The sequence below is a fragment of the Gossypium raimondii genome, chromosome 8 (genome assembly GCF_025698545.1).
Source record: "Gossypium raimondii isolate GPD5lz chromosome 8, ASM2569854v1, whole genome shotgun sequence".
Lineage (NCBI taxonomy): Eukaryota > Viridiplantae > Streptophyta > Magnoliopsida > Malvales > Malvaceae > Gossypium > Gossypium raimondii.
The window spans coordinates 103390-127460 of NC_068572.1; the positions used below are offsets into that span (position 1 = coordinate 103390).

General features: G+C 33.7%; 3 protein-coding genes and 1 pseudogene across 7 annotated transcripts; 3 read left to right on the plus strand and 1 right to left on the minus strand.

The window, feature by feature from the left end:
• The first annotated feature begins 57 nt into the window (after positions 1–57).
• LOC105789946 (subtilisin-like protease SBT4.5) lies at positions 58–3023 on the plus strand. Its single transcript, XM_012617288.2, has 10 exons — positions 58–153; positions 228–319; positions 428–519; positions 615–861; positions 949–1438; positions 1520–1614; positions 1694–1909; positions 1994–2105; positions 2189–2402; positions 2473–3023. Exons 1-10 carry the CDS (start codon positions 58–60, stop codon positions 3021–3023), a joined length of 2205 nt encoding a protein of 734 aa, XP_012472742.1.
• A 571-nt stretch (positions 3024–3594) lies between these two features.
• Positions 3595–6187, plus strand: LOC105793036 (subtilisin-like protease SBT4.3; annotated as a pseudogene).
• Positions 6188–7537: 1350 nt separating this feature from the next.
• LOC105789947 (uncharacterized) lies at positions 7538–13874 on the plus strand. 5 transcript variants are annotated; one of them, XM_052634919.1, is made up of 14 exons: positions 7538–7713; positions 8277–8375; positions 8529–8656; positions 8748–8901; positions 8989–9098; positions 9323–9406; positions 9505–9553; positions 9698–9789; positions 9979–10117; positions 10419–10501; positions 10577–12081; positions 12478–12591; positions 12674–13454; positions 13533–13874. In XM_052634919.1, exons 2-13 carry the CDS (start codon positions 8283–8285, stop codon positions 13240–13242), a joined length of 3120 nt encoding a protein of 1039 aa, XP_052490879.1. In that variant the 5' UTR covers positions 7538–7713; positions 8277–8282; the 3' UTR covers positions 13243–13454; positions 13533–13874. The 5 variants fall into 5 exon arrangements, with proteins under 5 accessions (XP_052490879.1, XP_052490880.1, XP_052490882.1 ...); XM_052634920.1 differs by having other exon boundaries at positions 12674–13420; XM_052634922.1 differs by having other exon boundaries at positions 9985–10117.
• A 1601-nt stretch (positions 13875–15475) lies between these two features.
• LOC105789949 (ethylene-responsive transcription factor RAP2-7) lies at positions 15476–18783 on the minus strand. The gene is made up of 9 exons (XM_012617293.2): positions 17877–18783; positions 17723–17748; positions 17574–17604; positions 17388–17475; positions 17154–17299; positions 16857–17008; positions 16636–16766; positions 16361–16471; positions 15476–15853 (listed from the first exon to the last, which is right to left on the minus strand). The coding sequence occupies exons 1-9, from the start codon at positions 18371–18373 to the stop codon at positions 15641–15643; spliced, it is 1395 nt and encodes a 464-aa protein (XP_012472747.1). The 5' UTR covers positions 18374–18783; the 3' UTR covers positions 15476–15640.
• Between the last annotated feature and the right edge of the window lie 5288 nt (positions 18784–24071).

Here is a 24071-nt window from a genome sequence, read left to right on the forward strand (position 1 = left end):
AAATACCACTTATGATTTCTGTTTTATACATATTCTCAAACCAAGAGCAAAAAGAAAATGGCAAAGTCAAGTTTCTTGTTGCTTGTTGACATTTTTGTGATTCTCATGCTTTGTATAAGCCTTTGCCATGGTGCTGTAGACGATGATAGGAAGGTAAGTATTGTCTGTTTTTTATATCTTCGAAATGAATTTCTGCTTATTTAAATTTTAATAATGTGGCCATCCAGGTTTACATTGCATACTTGGGATCTGCTCCTGATAGAGACTACATTGCTACATCTCAACATTCCACTATGCTTCAAGCACTTTCTACACACAGGTAAGACCTGTAATCGGAAATGATCAAGATTGGTTCTTAGTATGTAGGTTCGATCCGGTTTTGGACCACCTGTATATTCCGAATCTGATTTTTTTTTATTCTCTTTAGCTCTATGGAAAATTACTTAATCAGGAGTTATAAAAGGAGCTTCAATGGATTTGCTGCTAAGTTAACTAATGAAGAGGCAAAGAAACTTGCAAGTAAGTTATATAAGAAGGCCTGTCTTTTTTATTTATTTATACAACTCAATGGCGTTGTCTTAATGATATGTTTTCACCATTGCTATGTTATGTAGGCTTTAAAGAAGTGGTTTCTGTTTTTCCAAGTAAAGTTTACCACCTTCATACAACAAGATCATGGGATTTCTTGGGACTCAACCAAACTACTAAACATAATGCTACTGCCGAGAGCAATGTCATTGTTGGTGTCATTGATAGCGGAATCTGGCCCGAGTCTGATAGCTTTAGTGATGAAGGCTTCGGCCCACCACCTAAAAAGTGGAAGGGAGCTTGTAAGGGTGGCCAAAACTTCACTTGTAACAAGTAAATTTACGATCGGACCGACTGTTATTCAAATCCCTGAATCAATGTTTGTTGTTTAGTAATGATATTTTAGTACTTATATTACAGGAAGCTTATTGGAGCTCGAGTTTACACCACAGATTCTGCCAGGGACATGGATGGCCATGGATCTCATACAGCTTCCACAGCAGCAGGGAACAATGTAAGGAATGCTAGTTTCTACGGACTTGCTGAAGGCATTGCAAGAGGAGGGGTTCCATCAGCAAGGATTGCTGCATATAAAGTATGCGATGATACAGGGTGTACTTCAGAAGATATCATGGCAGCTTTTGATGATGCCATTGCCGATGGAAATGATCTTTTATCAGTTTCATTAGGACCAGAAAGTTCGTCTGAGTTTTACCTGGACCCAATAGCCATTGGTGCTTTCCATGCAGCCGAGAAAGGTGTACTTGTTGTACAATCTGCAGGCAATAGTGGTCTAGCAGGGTTCCAATCGGTGGCAAGTGTAGCACCGTGGATACTTAGCGTTGCTGCAAGCACAACGGATCGCCATTTTGTCAACAAGGTTGTTCTTGGGAATGGGAAGACACTAACTGTAAGAACTATATCGCTCTTGAATTGCTCTGACTCTCGTAGTTTATTTACTTGATAGTAATAGTTTCCTCTTTGCAAGCAGGGGCTTTCAATAAACTCTTTTAGTCTTAATAGAACAAAGGTTCCATTGGTTTATGGGCTGCAAGCATCATCTGATTGCGATGAGTTCAGTGCTCGGTTAGTTCCATTGGCAGGCTGCATTCTGATTGATTCAGATTTAAGCCGCATGTTTGATTCATTGTTGGTCCTTTTTCAGGTTGTGTCTCCCTAATTGCCTGAATAAAACTTTGGTAAAGAACAAGATCATTCTATGCGATGACATGCAGGGTGTAGATGAAGCTTACAATGCTGGTGCATTGGGATTAATTACGAAATATAGATCTGACGATGTTTCATTTGTTGTCCCATTGCCTGCTATAACTTTAAGCTCCAAGGACTATGATTCGGTCACATCCTACCTGAATTCCACCAAGTATGTACATATCGATGGTTCGGGTCATTATTTTGTCGTATGTTAGGTAAAATAAAACTAATGCCTTTGCTCATTGTGTCACAGACAGCCTAAAGCAAAAATATTAAGAAGTGAAACAATTACAGATAAATTTGCTCCTATAGTTGCTTCATTCTCTTCAAGGGGTCCTAATTTCATTGTACCAGACATTCTGAAGGCATGCATTTCTCCCATAACTCGGATTTTATCGTTATTTTGCTTTTTTACGGTAAACTAAATAGTTCTGTAAATGCATTGCAGCCCGATATAAGTGCACCAGGAGTGGATATATTGGCTGCATATTCACCAGTTGCTTCACCATCGATAACTGCAACAGATACAAGGCGAGTTAAATACAACATAATATCAGGAACCTCAATGTCTTGTCCTCACGTTGCTGGTGTAGCCGCATACGTTAAGACATTTCACCCTCATTGGTCTCCCTCAACCATTAAATCTGCTCTTATGACTACTGGTAATCATTCATTGCCATTATTGTAACATATGTCATGTTTTTCATCTTACATTTGTTTTCTTTTGCCTAGCTTTTCCGATGGATGCACCAAGGAATCAAGGTGCCGAATTTGCTTATGGATCAGGACATATCAACCCTGTAAAAGCCATTGATCCTGGACTTGTATACAATACCGTAAAAGGTGACAACATAAGATTCTTATGCAGTATTGGATATGATGAAGGTTCCATAAAAAATATAGCAGGAAACAACACCTCTTGTCCTAAAAACAATACTAAAATGCTGCCAAGAGATTTCAATTATCCTACACTCACTGCTTTAGTACCAGCAAGCAAGCCATTCAAAGTCACTTTCCATAGAACAGTAACAAATGTTGGTGTAGCAAGATCTACTTACAATGCAACAATCGCTACCCTGTTGGAACTCGAAATCAAAGTGGTTCCTCACGTCTTGTCTTTCAAGTCTCTAACAGAGAAGAAGTCTTACAAAGTTACTGTTTCAGGAAAAGCTTTGGGTGAACAATCAATGGTGTCTGCAACATTGATATGGTCAGATGGTACACATAATGTTAGAAGTTCGATCGTTATTCACACATATGAAGGTGTCCGTGGGACTGTTTGAGTCACTAGATTGAGTCTGCATTCTGTTTTTATTTGTTCAGTCAATTTCTTGCAATCTATTAATAAAATATTAGTTACATTTTTCCATGACAAACTTTCCCAATACATGATTTTTGCAACACCCCAGATTTTTCAGTGGAGTAAATCAGAAGAAAAATGAAGTTATAAATTGATTCCTATGTCGTTTAAGTTACAAACATAATCAGTTCAGCTGCAAAAATATACAACATATACAGCAGAGAGAATGGTGTTATTAGATAGTGAACAATATATCTTGAAATTGTCATAAATCACAATCATATATGGTATGAGTAAAATTGCCAGATATGTTCCAATTCACTATAAATACCAGTTATAATTTCTGTTTTATGCATACTATCAAACAAAGAGAAAAAAAATGACAAAATCAAGTTTCTTGGTGTTTCTTGACATTTTTTTTATTATCACAGTTTGTGTAATCCTTCGCTCAGGTGCTATACATGAAGATAGAAAGACAACTATTTTTAACAATGTTTATATGGAACTGGTTCATGAATTATAATAATGTGCGATGATGACCATCATCATATATGATGCAGGTTTACATTGCATACTTGGGACCACTTCCTGATGGAGACTACATTGCTTCATCTCACCATTCCAATATGCTTCAAGCACTTTCTAAACACAGGTAGGAAGCCATTTTTTTAGAGGATGTTCTTTGATGCCTAAGCCAAAGTGTTGGTCCATCAGTATGATGATCGATCCTTATTTTTTCTTCTCTGCAGCTCTGTGGAAAATTACATAATCCGAAGTTACAAAAGGAGCTTCAATGGATTTGCAGCTAAGCTAACTAATGAAGAGGCAAAGAAACTTTCAAGTAAGTGGTAGAAGAAGAGCTGTCTTTTCTTTTTAACACAATGGCATTGCCTTAATGATATGTTTTCACCAATGCCGTTATATGCAGGCTTTAAAGGAGTGGTTTCGGTTTTTCCAAGTAAAGTTAACCACCTTCATACAACAAGTTCATGGGATTTCTTGGGACTCAATCAAACTGTTAAACATAATGCCACGGAGAGCAATGTCATTGTCAGTGTCATTGATACCGGAATCTGGCCCGAGTCGGACAGCTTCAGCAACGAAGGTTTCGGTCCACCACCCAAAAGTGGAAGGGAGCTTGTAAGGTTGGCCAAAACTTCACTTGTAACAAGTAAACATATTCCACTATTTCCAATCTCAGACCGCTATTCAAGTCCCTGATCCTCATAATGACTTGGTACTTATCTTTCAGTAAGCTTATCAGAGCTCGAGTTTACACCACAGATTCTGCCAGGGATACAGAGGGTCATGGATCACATACAGCATTCACAGCAGCCAGGAACAACGTAGTGAATGCTAGTTTCTACGGATTAGCTGAAGGAACCACAAGAGAAGGGTTCCATCAGCAAGGATTGCTGCATATAAAGTATGCAATGGTATATGCTTTACTTCAGAGGACATCTTGGCAGCTTTTGATGATGCCATTGCTGATGAGTTGATCTTATAACAGTTCATTAGGATCATCTTTGTGTCTGAATTCTACAGTGTCCCTGTAGCCATCGGTGCTTTCCATGCAGCGGAGAATGGAATACTTGTCGTGCAATCTGCAGGCAATAGTGGTACATTAGGGAAACAAACGGTGTCAATTGTAGCACCATGGATACTTACTGTTGCTGCAAGAACAATTGATCGCCTTTTCATCGACAAGGTTGTTCTTGGGGATGGAACGACTCTAACCATAAGAACCGAGCCGATACTCACACTTGAATTAGAATAATATAGTTTTTGTACATGATAGTAATGGTTTCCTCTATGCAATCAGGGATTTTCAGTTAACTTTTTCAGTCTTAACCGAACAAAGGTTCCATTGGTTTATGGGCTACAAGCAAAATCTTATTGCCACAAGAGCATTGCTCGGTTAGTGCCATTGACATTGATTTACAAAAGATTTAGACATAAGCAAAATGTTTTGATACTTTAGTGTTTTTCAGGGTGTGCGACCCTGGCTGCCTGGATACAAGTTCGGTAAAGAACAAGATTGTTCTATGCGACAAAGAAGCTTATAATGCCAGTGCATTAGGATCTATTACACCAATTCCATGGACAAATATTTCATTTGTAGTCCCATTGTCTGCTTTCAGCTTTAGTCATTCACAAATATGATTCTGTAAGTCCTACATGAATTCCACCGTGTAGACATCCAAAACCAATTTTTTAGATCTTATTCTGCAAACCGAAACTGATGCTTTCCTCTTTGTGTCACAGAGAACCTAAAGCAGAAATATTAAGAAGTGAAACAATTAAAGATTCTTCAGCTCCTATAGTTGCTTGATGCTCTTCAAAGGGACCTAATTATATTGTAGCAGATATATTAAAGAAATGCGGCCCGATAGAAATGCACCCAGTGGTGACATCTTGGCTGCATATTCACCGGTCGCTTCACATTCTACAACTACAACAGATAGAAGACGAGTTAAATACAATATAATATCAGGAACCTCCATGTCTTGTCCTCATGTTACCGGTGTGGTCGCATATGTTAAAACATTTCAACCTCATTGGTCTCCCTCGGCCATTGGATCTGCTCTTTTGACTACTGGTAACCTTTCATTGCCGTTATCATAACATACGTTTGTTTATTGATCTTACCATTGTTTTCTTTTACCTGTTCGAATAATCCTGATGGTGAGTTTGCTTATGGATCTGGACATGTCAACCCTGTAAAAGCCATCGACCACGGACTTGTATACGACACCGTAAAGGGTGACAACATAAGATTCTTATGTAGCATTGGATATGTTGAAGGTACCATCAGAATAGTAACAGGACATAACAGCTCGTGTCCTGAAAAAACGTTGCCAAGAGATTACACCTATCCTACATTAACAGCTGCAATACCAGTAGGTGGTATATTTAGAGTCAATTTCTATTAAACAGTGACAAATGTTGGTGTAGCAATATCTACTTAAATTGCAACACATCTCTTACAACTCCAAGCTTGAAATCAAAGTGGCTTCTCAAGTTCTGTCTTTCAAGTCTTTAATGGAGAAGAAGCCTTACAATGTTACTGTTACAGGAAAGACTTTGAAACCTTTTTTAATGGTGTGTGCATCATTTTTATGGTCAGGTGACAATCATAATGTTTGAAGTTCGATTGTCATCCATACATATCAAAAGCTCTTTCCTAAGGATGTCTGAATCCCATGATTGAACTGAAAACTGATGTTGTTTTGCTTCTGGTTTATGTTATAGTTGTAATACTCAATTTATTGCAACCTACTAATATTATTGTTTACATTTTGTATTCCTAAAATTTATTCTGAAATGGTTAACAGAATGATATTTTTAGGTTCAAAAGTAAAATTTTTGAAGCACGTGAATCACATTGGAAGTTCAGATAACTTTCAGGGGCTATTCGTGCCATTATTCCTAAATTTAGTTCTGCTTGTCTATTGCATTTTCTCGATATTCTTTTTACAAATCACAATTCTATCGATTCACACACTTAATATTATTTTGCTAAATTTAAGATTATTATAATATTTTTTAAATTGAATTGGTTCCAAGTAATTATTATTATTTTAAAATGTACACACACAAAATTAGCTATGTTAATAATTAGACTTAAATTTTGAAATCTAAAATTAGAGACTAAATTTTTAAAAATATAAATATAAATACTAAATTACAAATTTATCAGGAGCTATGACATATTTAACCAAAAATAATAATAGAAAGGTTATATTTGTCACGAGTCCTTGTACTTTCAAAATTTTTAGATTTAATAGTTAGTTAAATCATTACTTTTTTCATCCAAATTTACTTGATATCACAATTATATATAGATATGCATAAGAAAAAGGCTTGGAATGACTGATCATAACTATAAACTCCACAATGGCAGGCATAAGCCTAACCCTATTTTGAAGGTTTCGATCAAAATTTTGAATAGGTCAATGATTTAAATAAAATTTTTAGATAATTTAATGATTATTTTATAATTTTAAAAATTAAATAATCAAAACGTAAACTTATTTATAATTTAATAATTTCAAATATAATTTACTACTTTTATTGAAATGAGTGTCCTGTACATAGCAATAAAAATATATATAATAAATAAATCTATTAAAATTATATAAAAATCAATTAAACGTTTAGCTGAAATGGTGAAATTAAATATTCAAAATGTATTGTGTGACAAATTCAAATATTATCATATTGAGTTTTTATGTATTATATAAAAATACAATAATGTTCTAGTAAAAATATAGTTGACTTTGTATATAAAATGGTATATTAATAATTTTTAATTAAATTTGTAGGAGACATGATCTTAGAAGTTAAATATAAATATACTAGAAATTTTATAAATTGATAAATAATTAAATATATAATTTGAAACTATCTAATAATGACATATAAAATATATACGAGATTAAAATTGAAAAAAAATTCTTTATCCCATGCAATAAATAATAAAAATAAAAAGGCAGCAGCAAAAAAGCCAAACAAGAGAAAAAGACCAAAGAAGCCTCTCTTGTGTTCGATTCTCTACATTTGCTTTGTGGTTTTGGTGTTGCTGTTGGTTGTTGTTTCTCTTTTTATCGCACAATCTCATCTGCATAGATTCTTCTTCTTATCGATCCCCCCCCCCATCCTCCACGCTTACTGTAAGTCCTCTCCTTCCCAAACCCTAATTTTCATTTCCTGCATTTCCCACTTTTTCTATTTAATTTCTGTTTTCATTTTATCCTATCTGAATTACCAAGTCTTAACTCATCCGGTGTCTTTCTGTTCTTTTTTGTTGCTTTACTTTCTCGATTTATTATATTGCATGTAAGTAATTATCGATTAGGAATTCGATTGTTTTAGCTTCTTTCTTTATTGGGTGACTCTGGCTTGTTGGTTTGCTAAGTATTCCATCTTTATTTTGATGACCACTGTATTTTTTTCCTGGAAATTTGGGGGGGGGGGGGGGTTATATAGTTAATGTAAGGAATCAGATTTTAGGGTTCGATTTTGTGATTTATCTAAAAGGAAGTGTTCCATTTGGTTGTGGTATATTATTATTGTTATTTATCTAAATGAAGCGTCCATTTAGGCTGCGAATTGTTTTAAAAAAAAAATCTTTTTTGTAATGATAAATCGAGAAATCACTGGCTTTGCTTGTAGAGTAAATCATTAGTACTTTTTTTTTTCTTTATCTGATTATTTATTTGCTTTGGGGTTTCAGGCAATCATGAGTGACGAGGGAGAAAAGACCTGCCCCCTTTGCGCTGAGGAGATGGATTTGACTGATCAGCAACTCAAGCCTTGCAAATGTGGTTATGAGGTTTCAAGCAAATTCACTTTTTATTCTCTCTTTTATGAAAATGATGTGAAACGAGATAATAAGCATGACAGAGAGAGGGAAAAAAGAGGAGACTTAATGTGTGCAATATCTCTTATCATGTCTTGTTTCTTTTCTATCTGTACTTTGTGGCAGATCTGTGTTTGGTGTTGGCATCACATAATGGATATGGCTGAGAAGGATAACACAGAGGGGAGGTGTCCAGCATGTCGTAGCGTTTACGATAAAGACAAGATTGTTGGCATGGCTGCAAATTGTGAGAGGTTCTCAAGCTCCCCTCTTTTTATTCTCATTAAAGATGTTGCACTAGTTAACTGCCATTGTCTCACGTGTAAAGTTTTCCCTCTTAAGCAGGTTGGTTGTTGGAAATAATTCAGAGAGAAAAATGAAGTCACAAAAGCCAAAGGCTAAATCATCTGAAGGAAGGAAGCAACTGAGCAGTGTGCGAGTTATCCAAAGGAATCTTGTTTACATAGTCGGGTTGCCACTTGATCTGGCAGATGAAGATGTGCTCTCTCATTCTTTCCTCTTGCGCATGTTCTCAAACTAGTTGTTCTACTTGTATCATGACCTAAACATGTATCTCTGTGTGCAGCTTCTCCAACAGCTAGAATATTTTGGCCAATATGGGAAAGTTCTTAAAGTGTCCATGTCTCGGACTGCAGCTGGTGTCATTCAGCAATTTCCAAACAATACATGTAGTGTGTAAGTGTAGATATCTCATGGATTTGGTTTTAAATCTGCCTAATATTAAGGCATTCTTCTTTCATGTGTTGGATCTTTAATAGAAGCATATTTTATCACGTGGTTTGGTTTCTTCAGAAAGGAAAATTTATCTTATTATTTTGAAGATTTGTTCTTTGTCTCCTTTGTCGTTCTGTTATTTAGAATTTTCTTTTCCAACTTACATATTTTACACTGGTGTACAGATATATTACTTACTCAAAAGAAGAGGAAGCAATTCGCTGTATCCAGTCTGTACATGGGTTTGTCTTGGAGGGTAGACCATTAAAGTATGAAAATAGTTTATGCAACTTTTAAATTTTGTTAGTGGTTTGATGCTTACTTGTTCTTGATTATCATCTCTAATACTTGGAACATTTAATTTTAGGGCATGCTTTGGTACCACAAAGTATTGTCATGCATGGCTGAGAAATATGGTATGTTTAGAAGCAGTTTTCAGTTATTTTGTTTTATAGGTTGAAGATTATTATTTCAACTAGGTTAGAATATACATCACATGTAATTGCGATTTTCTTTTCTTTTCCTTTTTTTTTTTTCTTTGGGGGGGGGGGTTGTTTCAGCCTTGCAACAATCCTGATTGTCTGTATTTGCACGAGATTGGTCCTCAAGAGGATAGTTTCACAAAAGATGAGATTATATCAGCATACACAAGGTATATTCATTTTGAGTTAGCTACTCAGTTATAGCTGCCATCTCTATTTCTTTTTTGTTTTATATTTGTTGAGTTTGATGATGTAGCTTTCTTTGTGAGATAAAGAAAATAAACTATTGTATGCTTTCTGACTCAAACAAATGCATGTTGTCTCTTGGATGATTAATGCACTTACTTAGTTGTTTAAAGGAATAGGGTTCAACAAATAACTGGTGCAACAAACAATATGCAACGGCGTGCTGGGAATACATTACCTCCACCAGTGGATGATTACTGCCCCAATAGTTCTGCTTCTGCAGCAAAATCTGTTTCTAAAAGTGCTCCAAACGTAAGTTCATGTTTTTTCAACTTCCAAATAAAAACAGCAAGTAATGCAAGTTAAATTATTGGATGTAAATTTAGGAAATAGTGAAATAGTTATCTGCTTGCAAGCAAACCTTTTTAACACTTATTATCTGTACACCTCCTAATGGTTAGATTCTTAATAGTTTGTTTTCTTCTTCGATCATTGCAAGAAGAATTTCTCAAACAATATGGTTTGTGGGTTGAGATGAAGATGGATTGTGTGCCATTTATGCATGGCTTTGTCTCCTGAATTTGACTTTGAGAGTGATTTTGTATATGTACAGAATACAACGGTGAGCATTTCTAGATGTTCTCCCCCAAATGGAAGCTCCGGTAGATCCATTGCGCTTCCTGCTGGAGCATCATGGTATGTCATTTAATTTGTTCACTTACACTTTGTTATGTTAGTGCTAGTGCTAAAAGTTCCAAATTGTTCTGCCAGGGGAATGCGGGCTTTAAACCAGCCACAATCGACCATTTTAGCTTGTTCCAATGGACCTTCTAAGCTGAAATCTGATATAGATAGCAACACAATACCATTTTCATCTGCAGGAACAAACACAAATCAGTCTTGTACATTACATGTTGATGCTAGAAAGAAGTCATCTGAGGAGATTCATTCTATGAGTATGAAGGGTAAACCTGATTTGTTAAAACCTTTACAACAGACTGCTGGTTTCGCAGTAGAGAAACCTCCATCACCTGATATAGTTTCTGCTTCTAAATCATTGAGCAGCCAGTTATCTTGCCCACCAGCATCCAGTTATAATGACCAGGTTGCTAATGTACCATCAACTGCTACTAACTCCGTCTTTGATCATGAACAATCATTAATTTCACCTGTTGGGGAAGTAGGGAGTACTTCCACTGCTGATGGGAAGATACAGAGCTTGTGCTCTGATATGTCAACATTGACCTTAGACAAGAATCTATTGAATGGACATTCTGATTTAGTTAGACCTAGCAGTTCAGCTTCTGGTTATGGATCAAGCAACTCACCTAGTAGTCAGGGGTTACAACAATGTTGTACTGAGCTCTATTCAGAACATTTAAGTTCACCGGTTGCTGGTAGATCTATGACATCTCACAATGGGGTGTGTGTTTCACAAGAGCAGTCTGATTGGAGAACTCAAACTCAAGTAGTGGAAAATACAAGCTCCGAAGTAGAAGAAGATGTATTATCTTTTGATAATCAAAGAATCAAGGATCCAGAAGTAATTAGCCATTCGAGTTACTTGCCAAATTCAACAGTTTCGCTCCATTTATCAGATCATTCCAGGGCCCATTCCTTGCAACATAGTGAGACTTTTGGTGCTGTTAATATGAATGCTGATACTCCCCTTGTAGATAATAAAGTTCGTGACAATTTACATCCTCATGGATCTCATATTTCTTCTTTGTCAAATGAATACCCTGAGAAGTACATAAGCAGTGGTATCAGTTCTGATATTACCTCTGGAGGTTTCCTTCCGCTTTTAAATGAAGAGCAAGGGAAGCAGATGGGGAAACCACTCGGTAATGCTGAGTGCAATACTGGCAAAGATACAGGAGAGAACAGCATAATTTCAAACATATTGTCACTAGATTTTGATACATGGGATGAATCCATAACTTCACCACAGAACTTGGCTAAATTGCTTGGGGACACTGACAAGGAGTCCAATTCTCTCAAATTATCCAGTTCGTGGAAAGCACTGAATAACAATCAGTCCAGATTCTCATTTGCAAGACAGGAGGATTCCAAATACAATTCATTTGATGCTGACTCCTCATTTGGTGTTTTTGGGCAAATGCTACGGAACCATCCTTCTAGCCAAGATTTTGCAGAAAGCAGGGATCTCTATCCAAATAAGTTTGGGATTTCGAATGGTTTTTCTTCCAGTAACTTTAAGTATTCTGACAAATTTACCAGCAGTCCTTCAGTTTTCTCTTCTAATAAGCTTTCTGGTGAGTGTCTGGGAATTTCCTTGCTCCTACTATGTCCAACTATGCTATGAACTTGAATGAGCTTTGTTTGCAGTCTGAATGTTGAGTTGAGGGGTATATGTTGCTTATAGATTGTATTCATGCAATAAGCATTCTCATAATTTGATCTTTAACATTATTATCATGGATAAAATAGCTATTATAATTAGATTTTTTATTTTGTATGCACTGTGCCATCATGGCCTAACCCATTTTTTTCCTTCTGACTTCTGATTATATGAAGCGACTTGTTTTGAATATGAAATCATTCTGTCTACAAGGGGCACTGTTTCATGTCTCATAATTTTCATTTTTAGATTTCTGTCTCAGTCTGGTTTTGATTTAGTTCTTACTTATGCCTTATTCGATGTCATGTAGCAGTTTCAAGAACTCAAATTTCAGCCCCACCTGGATTTTCTGTTCCTAGCAAGGCACCACCTCCTGGTTTTTCTTATCATGAGAGGGTAGACCCAGTCTTTGACACTGTATCTGGTGAGATCCCTTTTTTACTTATTGGTTCACATTGGCCGTTCCTAGACTACATATTAACTTCGTCTGCCTTTTTTTGTCAAAGAAAATCACTTGATGGACTCTTCATCCCTGTTAAGAAATTCATATCAGGCTCGGACAAGTGTTGGCATTGGTGGCCCTGGAGACATAGAATTTATTGATCCGGCAATTTTGGCTGTTGGTAAGGGTAGACATCAAGGAGGCCTCAGTAATGCAGGCTTAGACATGAGACCAAATTTTCAACCACAGTTAAGTCCCCTTGATGATGAGGCCAGGCTTCAACGATTGATGCAGAGGTCTCTTTCTCATCATCAAAACCTAAGATATGATATTGGAGATAACTTTTCTTCTCTTAATGACTCATATGGAATTACTTCAAGGCTGATGGATCAATCACAAGTGAACAACATGTCCCCATTTGCACAGTTGTCTCTCCAACAGTCAAGAAATTCACACATGTCAAATGGTCATTGGGATGGATGGAATGATATTCAAGGTGGAAGCAATCTTGGTGTGGCAGAGCTCCTTAGAAACGAGAGACTGGGATTTAACAAGTTCTATTCCGGTTATGAAGATTCAAAGTACAGGATGCCCAGTTCAGGTGATCTGTATAACAGGACATTCGGAATGTGATTGTTGTTGGAATCATGTTGTTACTCAAATTGCAGTCCTATGGTAACTGCTAAGAAGTAGAATGGTTTTGTGCGATTTTTGATAGCATGCTGGGGATGTAATGTTGATTTGTAGCCGATCTCGTTGGGCAGCCTTATGAAGGATCATTTGTCCATGATTTGGGCCAAAAAGCTAGCAGGTAAATGAGGAATCCCCCCGCCCCCCAATAACTGGTATGCACTTGCATCCCTTCCAAAGGTTATATATCCATCTTGGTGTTAATTGATAGTTGTTTTTGTGGAATATTGCAGGTGAAGTGAGAGCTTCTGCGTAATTTTGATATAAGGATAATAGTAATAATAATATGAATTGATTGTATTGCAGAGTGGTGTATATCATCACTCAACTGCCAGGTTGAACCTCCCCTGATGCTGAATGCTTTGATAGGAATTACTACCCTGTCAAGTAAAAATTGACATTGCTTATTCGGTGACAACTCAATAGATAAAGATATTTATTTAATTTATTAATAGGTTTCTTTGAAAGATTTCATGCGTGTATATGGATAATGATCCATCCCATCACAGATTCCCTACTTCCATTTTAAGGATGCACATTGAGATTAATCTATGATAGAGGTGTAATTGAGTCTACTAGCTTTTCAAAGACTAGAATTTTGAGCTTAATTTCTATTCTAGATTTAAATCAAGCTAATGGAGGTTTTTTTTTTATTTAATAGAAAATGAAGTAGATTTTACATTTATTCTTTGAGATGAGAGTTTTAAATTGAAGCATAAAAAGGTGGGCCAAATTGTATGGAAATGAGGGAAAGAAAAAAGGTTAATAAAGTTTGCAAAGTGTTTAGCATTAGAATGTCTTAATGGCGGCAGTATATATATGGAAAGGGAACTAAAGTTAGGGCGTATTGGGGCTTGATTTTATATGTTAGAGAGGAAGTATAATGCTTGATTATTATGTTTAAGCAAACCCCAGATTGCATGGGTTTAGCTGCCATTCTTTTTCTTGGAATTGTACGTATGTATGTGTAAAATGGTAAGTACAAGTCGAACTAAAGTAAGAATGGCAAAGCATTCTCTCTCTATTATTGATTCCCTCCGCCATAAGAAGAAGCAACCTGGTTGTTGTTGAAAAGACCTTTTTGGTCTCCTTAAAAAGACATCATTACATCCCATCAAACTTATCTCATCGACCCCTTGCATCATTTCATCATTCATTCCTACCACTCCAATTATTGTTATTATTAAGAAAGAAAACAAAAGGTAGAAGAAACATGTGATTCTTCACAATAAAAATTTACTCCCGCTTTTGATGATGCTTGCTTGATCATTAAAATTAAGAGTATAATCATCACACAATGTCACATTTCAATACCACACGCAACAAATCTTCACATTCTTAGTTCGTCTGCAATACAAAATAGTACACTCTTTATTTATCAATCGATTTATTTTATTATTAATATTTTAATAATTTAATAATTATTTATCATGTTCTATTCACAGTTTTGAGTAATTTTTTTAAAAAATTGTGATAGGAACATTGGTTTAAAAATTTGTGATAGGAACATTAAATTCAATTGAAACTTTACATGTATGATATGAAATTATTTTTGAGATTTCAATTGAAATTTAGTCTATTAATTTTAAGAGAAAACCCTAAAAATAAATACTTAACTTGATAAAATTATTCCACCCAAATGCCCTTCACTTTCAAGATTTTAATCATGCTTGTCTTCGAATTTAAGGTTTCCTTTTCTTCAAAATTCAATTATTATTAAATCTTTATTTTCCACTAAGAATTCCTTTAGATCATAATGAAAATATCATTCCACAATTACTTTTAGCATTCAACAAATAATAGTTATGCATCTTACAAAATCTGTAAATGGTATATATTGATTTGAGAAATGTAAAATAAAAGATGAGTGGCATAGTGATGATAGCTATGGGGGTATTGTGATTGATTTGACAATACAAAGTAAAAGAAAAAGGAAATTATTACGTTAAGATGTGAAGTGTACCATCCATCCTCAAATTTCCTTAAAAAGGACAAAAGACAATTAAAAGCTTGTGGTGTTGTACAGTTTGATGTGATATATTATTGTAATTTTGATCAATTTATGTTAACGTGGCACTTATTTAACCAATCAAAATGGATGCCCCCACAAAATAAATGACAATGCCTGGCCACACTAATCATTTTGCCTTTGCTAGACAAAATATCTTCCCACTGCTTCTTCTCCAATATACTACTAAACTTTGTATATATATATAATCACAGTTTAAAGCAAATCACCCACACAATAATCAATAAAAACCAGTGCATACCTTATTAGTTGTAAACAAATCATGTATTGAATACCTTAACAACATTTCGTGGTGAAGGTTGCAAAATGAGGCTATGGTGGTGGCTCCTCCATGTGAATATAGATTTGAGGAGTGGCACTGGTGGCAATGGGGGTGGCAAAGTGGAAACTGGGAGTCGTTAGATTGGAGGGAAGAATGGCAGCAGAGGGAGGGGTAGCCAAGAACGAGAATCCTGATGATGCTGCAGCGGGCAACAGTGGTGGCATTGGCCTAGCACCATGCATTTGCCATGCCCAATCTCTTTCCTGCCCAAACAAATCCAAATTGTGTTACCTTATATCCATCAAACACTTTACAACACTAATCATGGTGACAGTCAGATTGCATTTTGCCCCTTACTTAAAAAATGAGTAAATTTGTACATATACGTTAAATCAAAGAGTAAACTGGTCTTGTTAAAAATTCCATCCATTTTTACTGTTAAAAACGTTGGCATACACGTGACACACACCTGTTATTTTCTGTAATTCCATCAAACACGCCAGTTATTAACAGCACAAATAAATTAAATTTTTAACAGAAAACATTAATTTGCTCTTTGATCTAATGTAAGACGACTAATTTACCCTTTTTTTTAATAGAAGAGACAAAATGCAATCTAACTCCTAATGCAATCACCTCTATAGTACTTTTACCCACTAATCATTTATGTTAACATCTAGCTCATCAAAATCTTGAGATTAATATTAACTTATAGGCCCTCAAAATTATAACCTACTGACCAGGAAGTAGTACAAGTTGTTATTGTTTACCTCAGTAGGAAAGAACCTAGGATATACATTTCTCCAAAAAATAGGTTGATCTGAATTCCCGGTTAGCCTTTCGAAAGCCGGACTGGCTATTGCACCAGCAGGGTTCTCCGCCTACACAAGCCAATCATATACACCATCGAGCTAAAACAGGGTCAATAAACAAGCCATAAATGCATATTTCTTAAAGCCAGCTAAAGATTACCAGCAAAACACCATCCCATCCTAATCCTCTAATTGTAATCAAACATATTAGAAAAGTCGGGTTCATAAGTTACCCTCGAACTCTTCCCCTCGTGCACGTCGTGGGGGCCAGAATGGAAATGGTGATGCTGCTGCTCATTTTCCTTTGGATCATTGCCAACAGGTGGAGATATCCCCAAGTTTAGATCAAGATTGTGACTATTGCCTGAAACACAAATTACAAGAGGAGTATCACACAAGCAACCTTGATTTGAAGATTATTTACAACATTAATACTACCAATAGCATATAATACCTTCATTAGTACTGGTATCAAAGATGATCTCCCCTTCGTATGCACTCGGCTCGAAGTTGGTAACTGCCTCCCGTCCGTTACATTTGATAGCTGCCTTGTCATAAGCCCTTGCAGCTTCTACTTCGTTGTCAAATAGCCCGAGATATATGTACCTACAAGACGAAACGACATCCCCAATAAGCATCTTAGATTTGTTTTTTACATTCAAGAAAAACTGATTCTCAGTTCGACACCAAGAGAAACTCAAAACAATAAGTTGAATACAAAGTTGGAATTTCCATGAACAAGTATGCTTACTTTTTGCCAAGGAATTGCCCCATCCGTGCTTCCCATCGGCCACATTTGTGCAGCGTGACTCCTCGGTATTTCGAGCTTCCCCTCGAAAAACCAGTACTTTGCCGACGAAGTATGTGTACAAATTCTTCTTTACACAGATTCTTCATCTACAGCCATCAAAGGAAAACAGAGTAAGGCCCTGAACTAACAATCACTACAATCCATATTCTATATAATGCTATTCAAACTTCCAACCTGTTTCATATCTTCCTCATAATCACTGACACTGAAATTGATATCAGCATCAACCCCTCGAAATTTAATAGCTGCTCGATCATAGGCCCTGAATTTATTTAACATACCATTTCAGAACAAAAAAGAAAACACCAAGGTTACTATAAATTCTAATCAAATTTAAGAAACCATTTCCCCCTGATTTACCTAGCAGCGGCATGAGCAGTATCAAATCCACCTGGAAAAAAAAGATGAATAAAATCCAAAAATGGAAAGCAAAAAAAACACTCATCTCCTTATTAAAAAAGTCGTCAAGAAAATTACAAACAAAGTTAACCAATCACATGTATACATACCCAAATATACTTGTTTCCCGCAGTCCCTGAAATCATAGCAGATAACAATTAATATAATTGAACCTTAGATTTCAACGAATTAACGAACGAATCCAAAATTCAAAAAGGAAAATTAACCAATCAGAAATTTCCCTTAAATTAGATGAAAATTTACCATATATGGGATTCCCATCTTCCAGTTCTTCTATAGAAAGTAACTCCTCGATACTGGGAACTTCTAGAACGAGGTCCTCTACGGCTTTTCTTCGCCGTCTGTGACGATTGTTGACGTATTACCCGCGACTCATCAGCTTCTTTTCTCTCGAACGGATGATCGATCCATTTGTTGTTATTTCCCGAGCTCTGCCCTTCAGAAATTCCGACTCTCGTCGCCGGAAACAACTCCCTAGTAACCACCACGTCTGCGTCGTCGTTTTGGAACTCATTTCCACCACTTCCGACTTTGAGTATGTCGAAGCTTAGAGTGAACGCATCTCCGTTGGCGCGCGTGGAGAACGACTCATCCTCGTCGTTGACGATCGACGAATTCGAGGTTCCAGATTCGTCCATTTGGTTTCCACAATCTCCATTACGCTCGGTGCTAAAAGGAGCCGCCGAGTTTGAGTCCTGAGCCGACTCAGTCGACCCGACATTGAGGTTAAGATCTAGCATTTCGTCTTAAGTTTGTTGCCGAACTTAGCTTTGACCCCCTTTAAAATTGAAGTAAAAAATCACCAACTTTTCAGCTCAAAAAACAAAATCATATTTTTTTCCTATAAAGTTATCAAATCCAACGGGAAGAGATGGATACTGTCAGAACACTGAAACAAAGCTAAGAATTACAAAAAAAAACTTTGGAGATTCTCTCTTTCCGGGAGACCGAGGAGAATGAAAACAGCGTCGTTATAAAGCAAAGGAACTTGAAAAATGATGCTACCATTGATGAATTACTCGGCGATCAATTCGAATAAACGGAAAAAGATAATCGCCGGCTAGCTGATTCCATGAACAAAGGGGAGAGAGAGAGAGAGAGAGAGAGAGAGAGAGAGAGAGAGAGAGAGAGAGGAGACGGGCGTATGAGAGCAGAGAACATTACAGAATACGGACCTAATTTTTTAAAGTGGAATATATAAACATTTTCTCTCTCTTCGGACACCGGTTTCGCCGGTTACCCGCTCTTTGTTTTTGTCAGTCATTCCACCTAGATATTATGGCAAACTGGCGGGGCGGAGTGGTTTTTTACCCGCCCCGACCTAATATATTTCCAACATTAATCTAATTAAATATTAATTTATTTGTCTTAAAAATTTAAAGTTATAATCAAACCTTGAGTACATATTTCACATGTTTTATTTTCATAATATTTATTAAATAAAATAAAATAAATTTGTTTTTCTAAATATACTATTAATTATATAATTATATTTGAGCTAATATTGATATAAATTTTATTACAGTATATTTCAAACTAATTTTATATATAATGATATAATGATAATCATCATGGGTCAAAATTTAATTATAAATTTTTAAGAGCTCAAAATATGATTTATCATTTTTAACTACTAATATATATATATATTTATTTTGAGGCAAAATACAATTTTACCATGTTTTATTTTATAATCTCATTATTTTATGAGGGGATCGAATTAGTAATTTTTTATTTTGGGGCCAAGGCCCTTGTCTAGTCCTTAAATTTGTCTTGCGAAGGGTTTTACCTAAACCCGACCTAATTTAAGAAAATTAATTGAAGAATTAAACTTACCTCATCTCAAAACTCAATTTAAAAAAAGAAAGAAAGAAAGAAATAGACCTTATTCAATCAATTCAATTAAAATCCGTCAAATCCTTTTTCTTTGTCATCTCTAATTGAACATAAGTTAAACTTATTAATTTTAAAATAGATTTAAAATATCTAGAAATTATTTAAATTTTAAAAATAATAAAATAATACTTAATTTGTTCAGCTTGTCATATATAATTTATAAATAGTTATCATTTGGGATTGCCTTGGACTATGGAAATATAATTTAGCATGTCATATTTTTGTACTTAAAATTAAACAAATAACATTAAATTTATTCTTAAAACTAAAATTAAAAAAACACTATTATAACATTAATCAAGTTTCAAAATAGTAAATATCAAAATTGTCAAAGTTTTTCATTCATGCTACCGTGGCATTTAAACATTTAATAAACTTTGGGGCATGTGTCAAACACATGTAATGACAGTCGATAATTTTGACCGTGGAAAGCACTTTTGAGCTCTGGAAATCTAGGAAGTTGGAAATTCTTTTGTTCATAACTTATGGGGACAACATTATCTTATCTAAACCTATGTCTTTAAGATTCAATTTCAAAGTATTAAATGTATCCTTTGGGAAAAAAATATTATATGAGCTAATATTTTTTAAATAGTTAGTTAAAAGTCGCTTTTTTAGCTCGATTGATATAAATATCGTTGCTAATGCAAGAGGATGTGGGTTCGAATGCGCTGAAGCTTATTCTTCTCTTATTTATCGGTTGGGGAGAGACTATGGATAGTTCAAGGCATTGTGTTAAAAAAAATAGATATAATCCGAACTTATAATGAAATTATTCAAAAAAGAACCAATTCGTCATGTTGATAAATAATATATATATATACATGCCAATCATTTATTTATAATGACACTATCTTTCCTCATTCAATAATCAATACAATAAGCTAGATGGTAAAAGCATTATGGAAGTCTTTATATTAAAAGTTATATTGTATTTTATTTTTTTACACTTAATAAATAAGTAAAATTAATTTTGTACTTGCCTTTTCTATTAAAATTTTATCAATTTCTACTATTAAAAACTAATATAGTGATGAATAATCGACATGTTGATATACATGGATAAGTTTTAATAGTAGAAATTAATGTAAATTTTAATGAATGGTTGATTTGCTCTTTGATCTAACGTTAATGGACTAATTTGTTCATTTTTCAATAGAATAGATAGAATGCAAACTAAATCTTAATACAAAGGCCTCCATAATACTTCTAATAGTTAATTATCGTATTACATAACATAATAAAACAAACATCGATAAAACTCAAAAGAATATGAATATGTTATTAGTTATATAGCATAAATGATTGATTCGTTGAAGTTTTAAACATGAGTTTAACGGTATATGCTAATTATATAAACTTTAATCTTGTGTAATTTTATACATGAAATTTTGATTTGATTTTTACAAATTACAACAACATTATCGAATTAGCAATATTTTATGTTGATATATTGTATACACAAACAATTATACTAATGTAACATGAAAATAAATATATGTATTTATTTTCTTAAATATGTATATATATGAATCACAATTCAAGTTTCATATATATAATTGCACCAAATCAAAAATTATATATCAATTTACACATTAAACCAAAATTTATATATAAAATTGATATTTATCCATTTAATTTATTAGTTGCATATCGTCTAATACGGTGGCCAAAGAGAAATTTTCAATCAAATAATTATAATAGGCAATGTAAAACATACTTAATAATTTTGACTTAAATAAATTTTTTTGTTAAACACCTATTTAACATATATCCAAATCGTATTACTTCATCATTGCCCCTGATATTATATAAAACAAAACGTGCTTATATAAATTTTCCTCCAAAATTATATAAAGTTTTTGTTGCGGCTTTGTTGTATTCATATTAGATAATTGATGTCGGCATTATCTTGCTGGATTCATCACATACGACATGACATCTCTTAAATGTTTCATTCACGTGACCTTATTATCCCGGATTTCTTGTCCACATAATATTCGTACCAAACATTATGCATGATTATTACCTTTTTCTAAAACATAAATATTAATACATTTTTCGATTTATATTAACTTGTATGAATTTAATTATCTTATAATACATCATTTAGCATCATGTATAAAATACAACGGTTAATTATAGGTCTTTCAGTAGAGTTAAGGATGATACTCGTTGAGGGATGAAATGAGAAATTTATTTTGGGTTGAAATTAAATTATCATTTTATAATAGTAAAAATATAATTTTATTTTTTTAATAGTTAAATTTTTATAATTTTTAAAAGATTAAATCAATTTTTTATATTTTCAAGGGAGTCAAAGTACAATTTTATATTTATTAATTTAAAATTTCAAAAAGCCTAAATAAAAAAAAATTATTTTAGAGAGGCCGGGCCCGTGCCACTCCCCTAATTTCGGCCCAGCTCCTTAAGTAAAGTTTTAGAATTGAATAGAGAAAACAATTTTAAAAGAGATATTGTTTTAGGGCCTGATTTATTTTAATTTTTAATTTAATCGAGGTTCAATATGATAGATCAATCCAATCCAATTTAAATTAAATTATTTTAAAAAATAAATAGTTAAATTTTGATATTTTTATCTCAATAAGCAAAATTTTAATCATTTTAATTTTAATTTACAATTTATCAATCTAAATTTAACTCAATAAACAATTTTTATACAATTTCTTAATCATTTTATTTTTTATAGATGATTTTAAAGATATAAGAAAATTGAAAGCAAAAGAAAAATTTTAATTAATTAATTTTAAATAATTTAATTTAAATTAAATTAAATTAGAGAAGATGTTAGTGAAGAACTTATAATAAATATATTTATCTCTTTAAGAATCGATGAAATGGTATTATTTTATGTCTAAAACTAAAATTCTCATATTCATTCCGATTTAAGTTAAATATGAGTATTTTGCATAATTATTCTTTTATTCATTTTTGTTAAAAGGTCTTGAAAAATGATTTCGGTAATTGGAAAATATCTCAAAAAACATATTTACAGAATTTATATTAGTATAAATTATGAGTGTTAGTAATTTAAACTATATTGATATTAAGATATCGTATTTTACTAACGTTTTTCGTATGTGGTCCATAGTCATGCATAATAATTGAACTTTGAAATTAATTTATTTCCTTGGCATTCTAGAAGAATATGTACTCTTTAAATATCTTACCTACTAAATAAATATTAAACAAAGTAAAATATCACATTAGCAAACTCAAATAAATTCATTCATTTAAAACATAAAATAATTTATTTGACTTTTTAACTTTATAAAAATTATTTTACATTTCCATTTAATTTTAATTTATTTCATACCTTAAATTTACATTGTTTGTTAAATCACCTCCAAAATAGATGAAAAAGTTTGTTAATTTTATTAACGTGACATATACGTGGATACCATATTAATAATTAATCAAAATTTTAAAATTTTAAAAATTCAAAAAATTATTACAAAGCATAAAATATTTTTAAAATTTTTAAAAAATTAATTGCTAACGTGGCATATAAGTGGAATGCTCATCAATAAAATTAACAAACGTTAACTTTTTTCATTTATTGTGGGTGATTTTACAAATAATGCAAGTTAAAAGGTTAAAAAGACAAAAATTAAATGAGAGATTAAAATGACATTTTTATAAAATTAGAAGTTCAAATAAATCATTATGCTTTTTTAAAATGCAAAATATATTCGTTTTTATATAAAAAGAGATTAATATCTTGAAAAAAATATGAATTATAAAATTAGTTTTTAAAAAGAGAGGAATATTTTCCATTTCTTATTGATTAATCCATTTTCATTAATTGCCGTTAAGCCGGTGGAATGTGATCCAATTTTGTTAATCTAAACGACGCAGTTTCTTCTTAGACAGTCACTCACTGACATTGTTAATACCTTCCCATTAAGGTAATCATCTTAACCTGAAAACCTGTTGGCAATTTTATTTTCTAATTTTAGAAATTTAGAACTTCAAATCCCTGCCCAAAACAACTACCATCACCGGCTATAGCCCGTTGCCAAAAGTATCCCAAATCTATTCCCCTTATCCATCTTCCAACCAATTCACACATGCCACGTGTTAATGATATTGGTTTAGCCACCACCCTCCAATTTGTTCAATCTGCCGGATGCCACTGATTGTTTATCTGAGCAACGGTCCACGTTCGTTTTCAAGAAATAAAATAAAATCACAATCCTGGGAAAAATCAATAGTGGTGACAAAGCGCACTCTCTTAGACGACGCGTATGATAGACGCAGCCAATTGTACGGGACTTAGACTGCCCCAATCAGGTGGTCCCCTTTTAAGGAAACCTCTCTTAGTGAACTTTTGTCCGTGATTCCAGGGTTCCAACACGCGCCACTTTCACGTTTAAATTCCCGCACTATATTTTTTTTCTTTGGTGAAAACCTATAAAAGGCCCATCTACTATGTGTTTTTGGTTGATTTAGTCCCTTACTATAATTGGTCTTTTCTTACCCTCTACTTTTTCCAAAAATAGTAATATTTTCTGTTTTCCT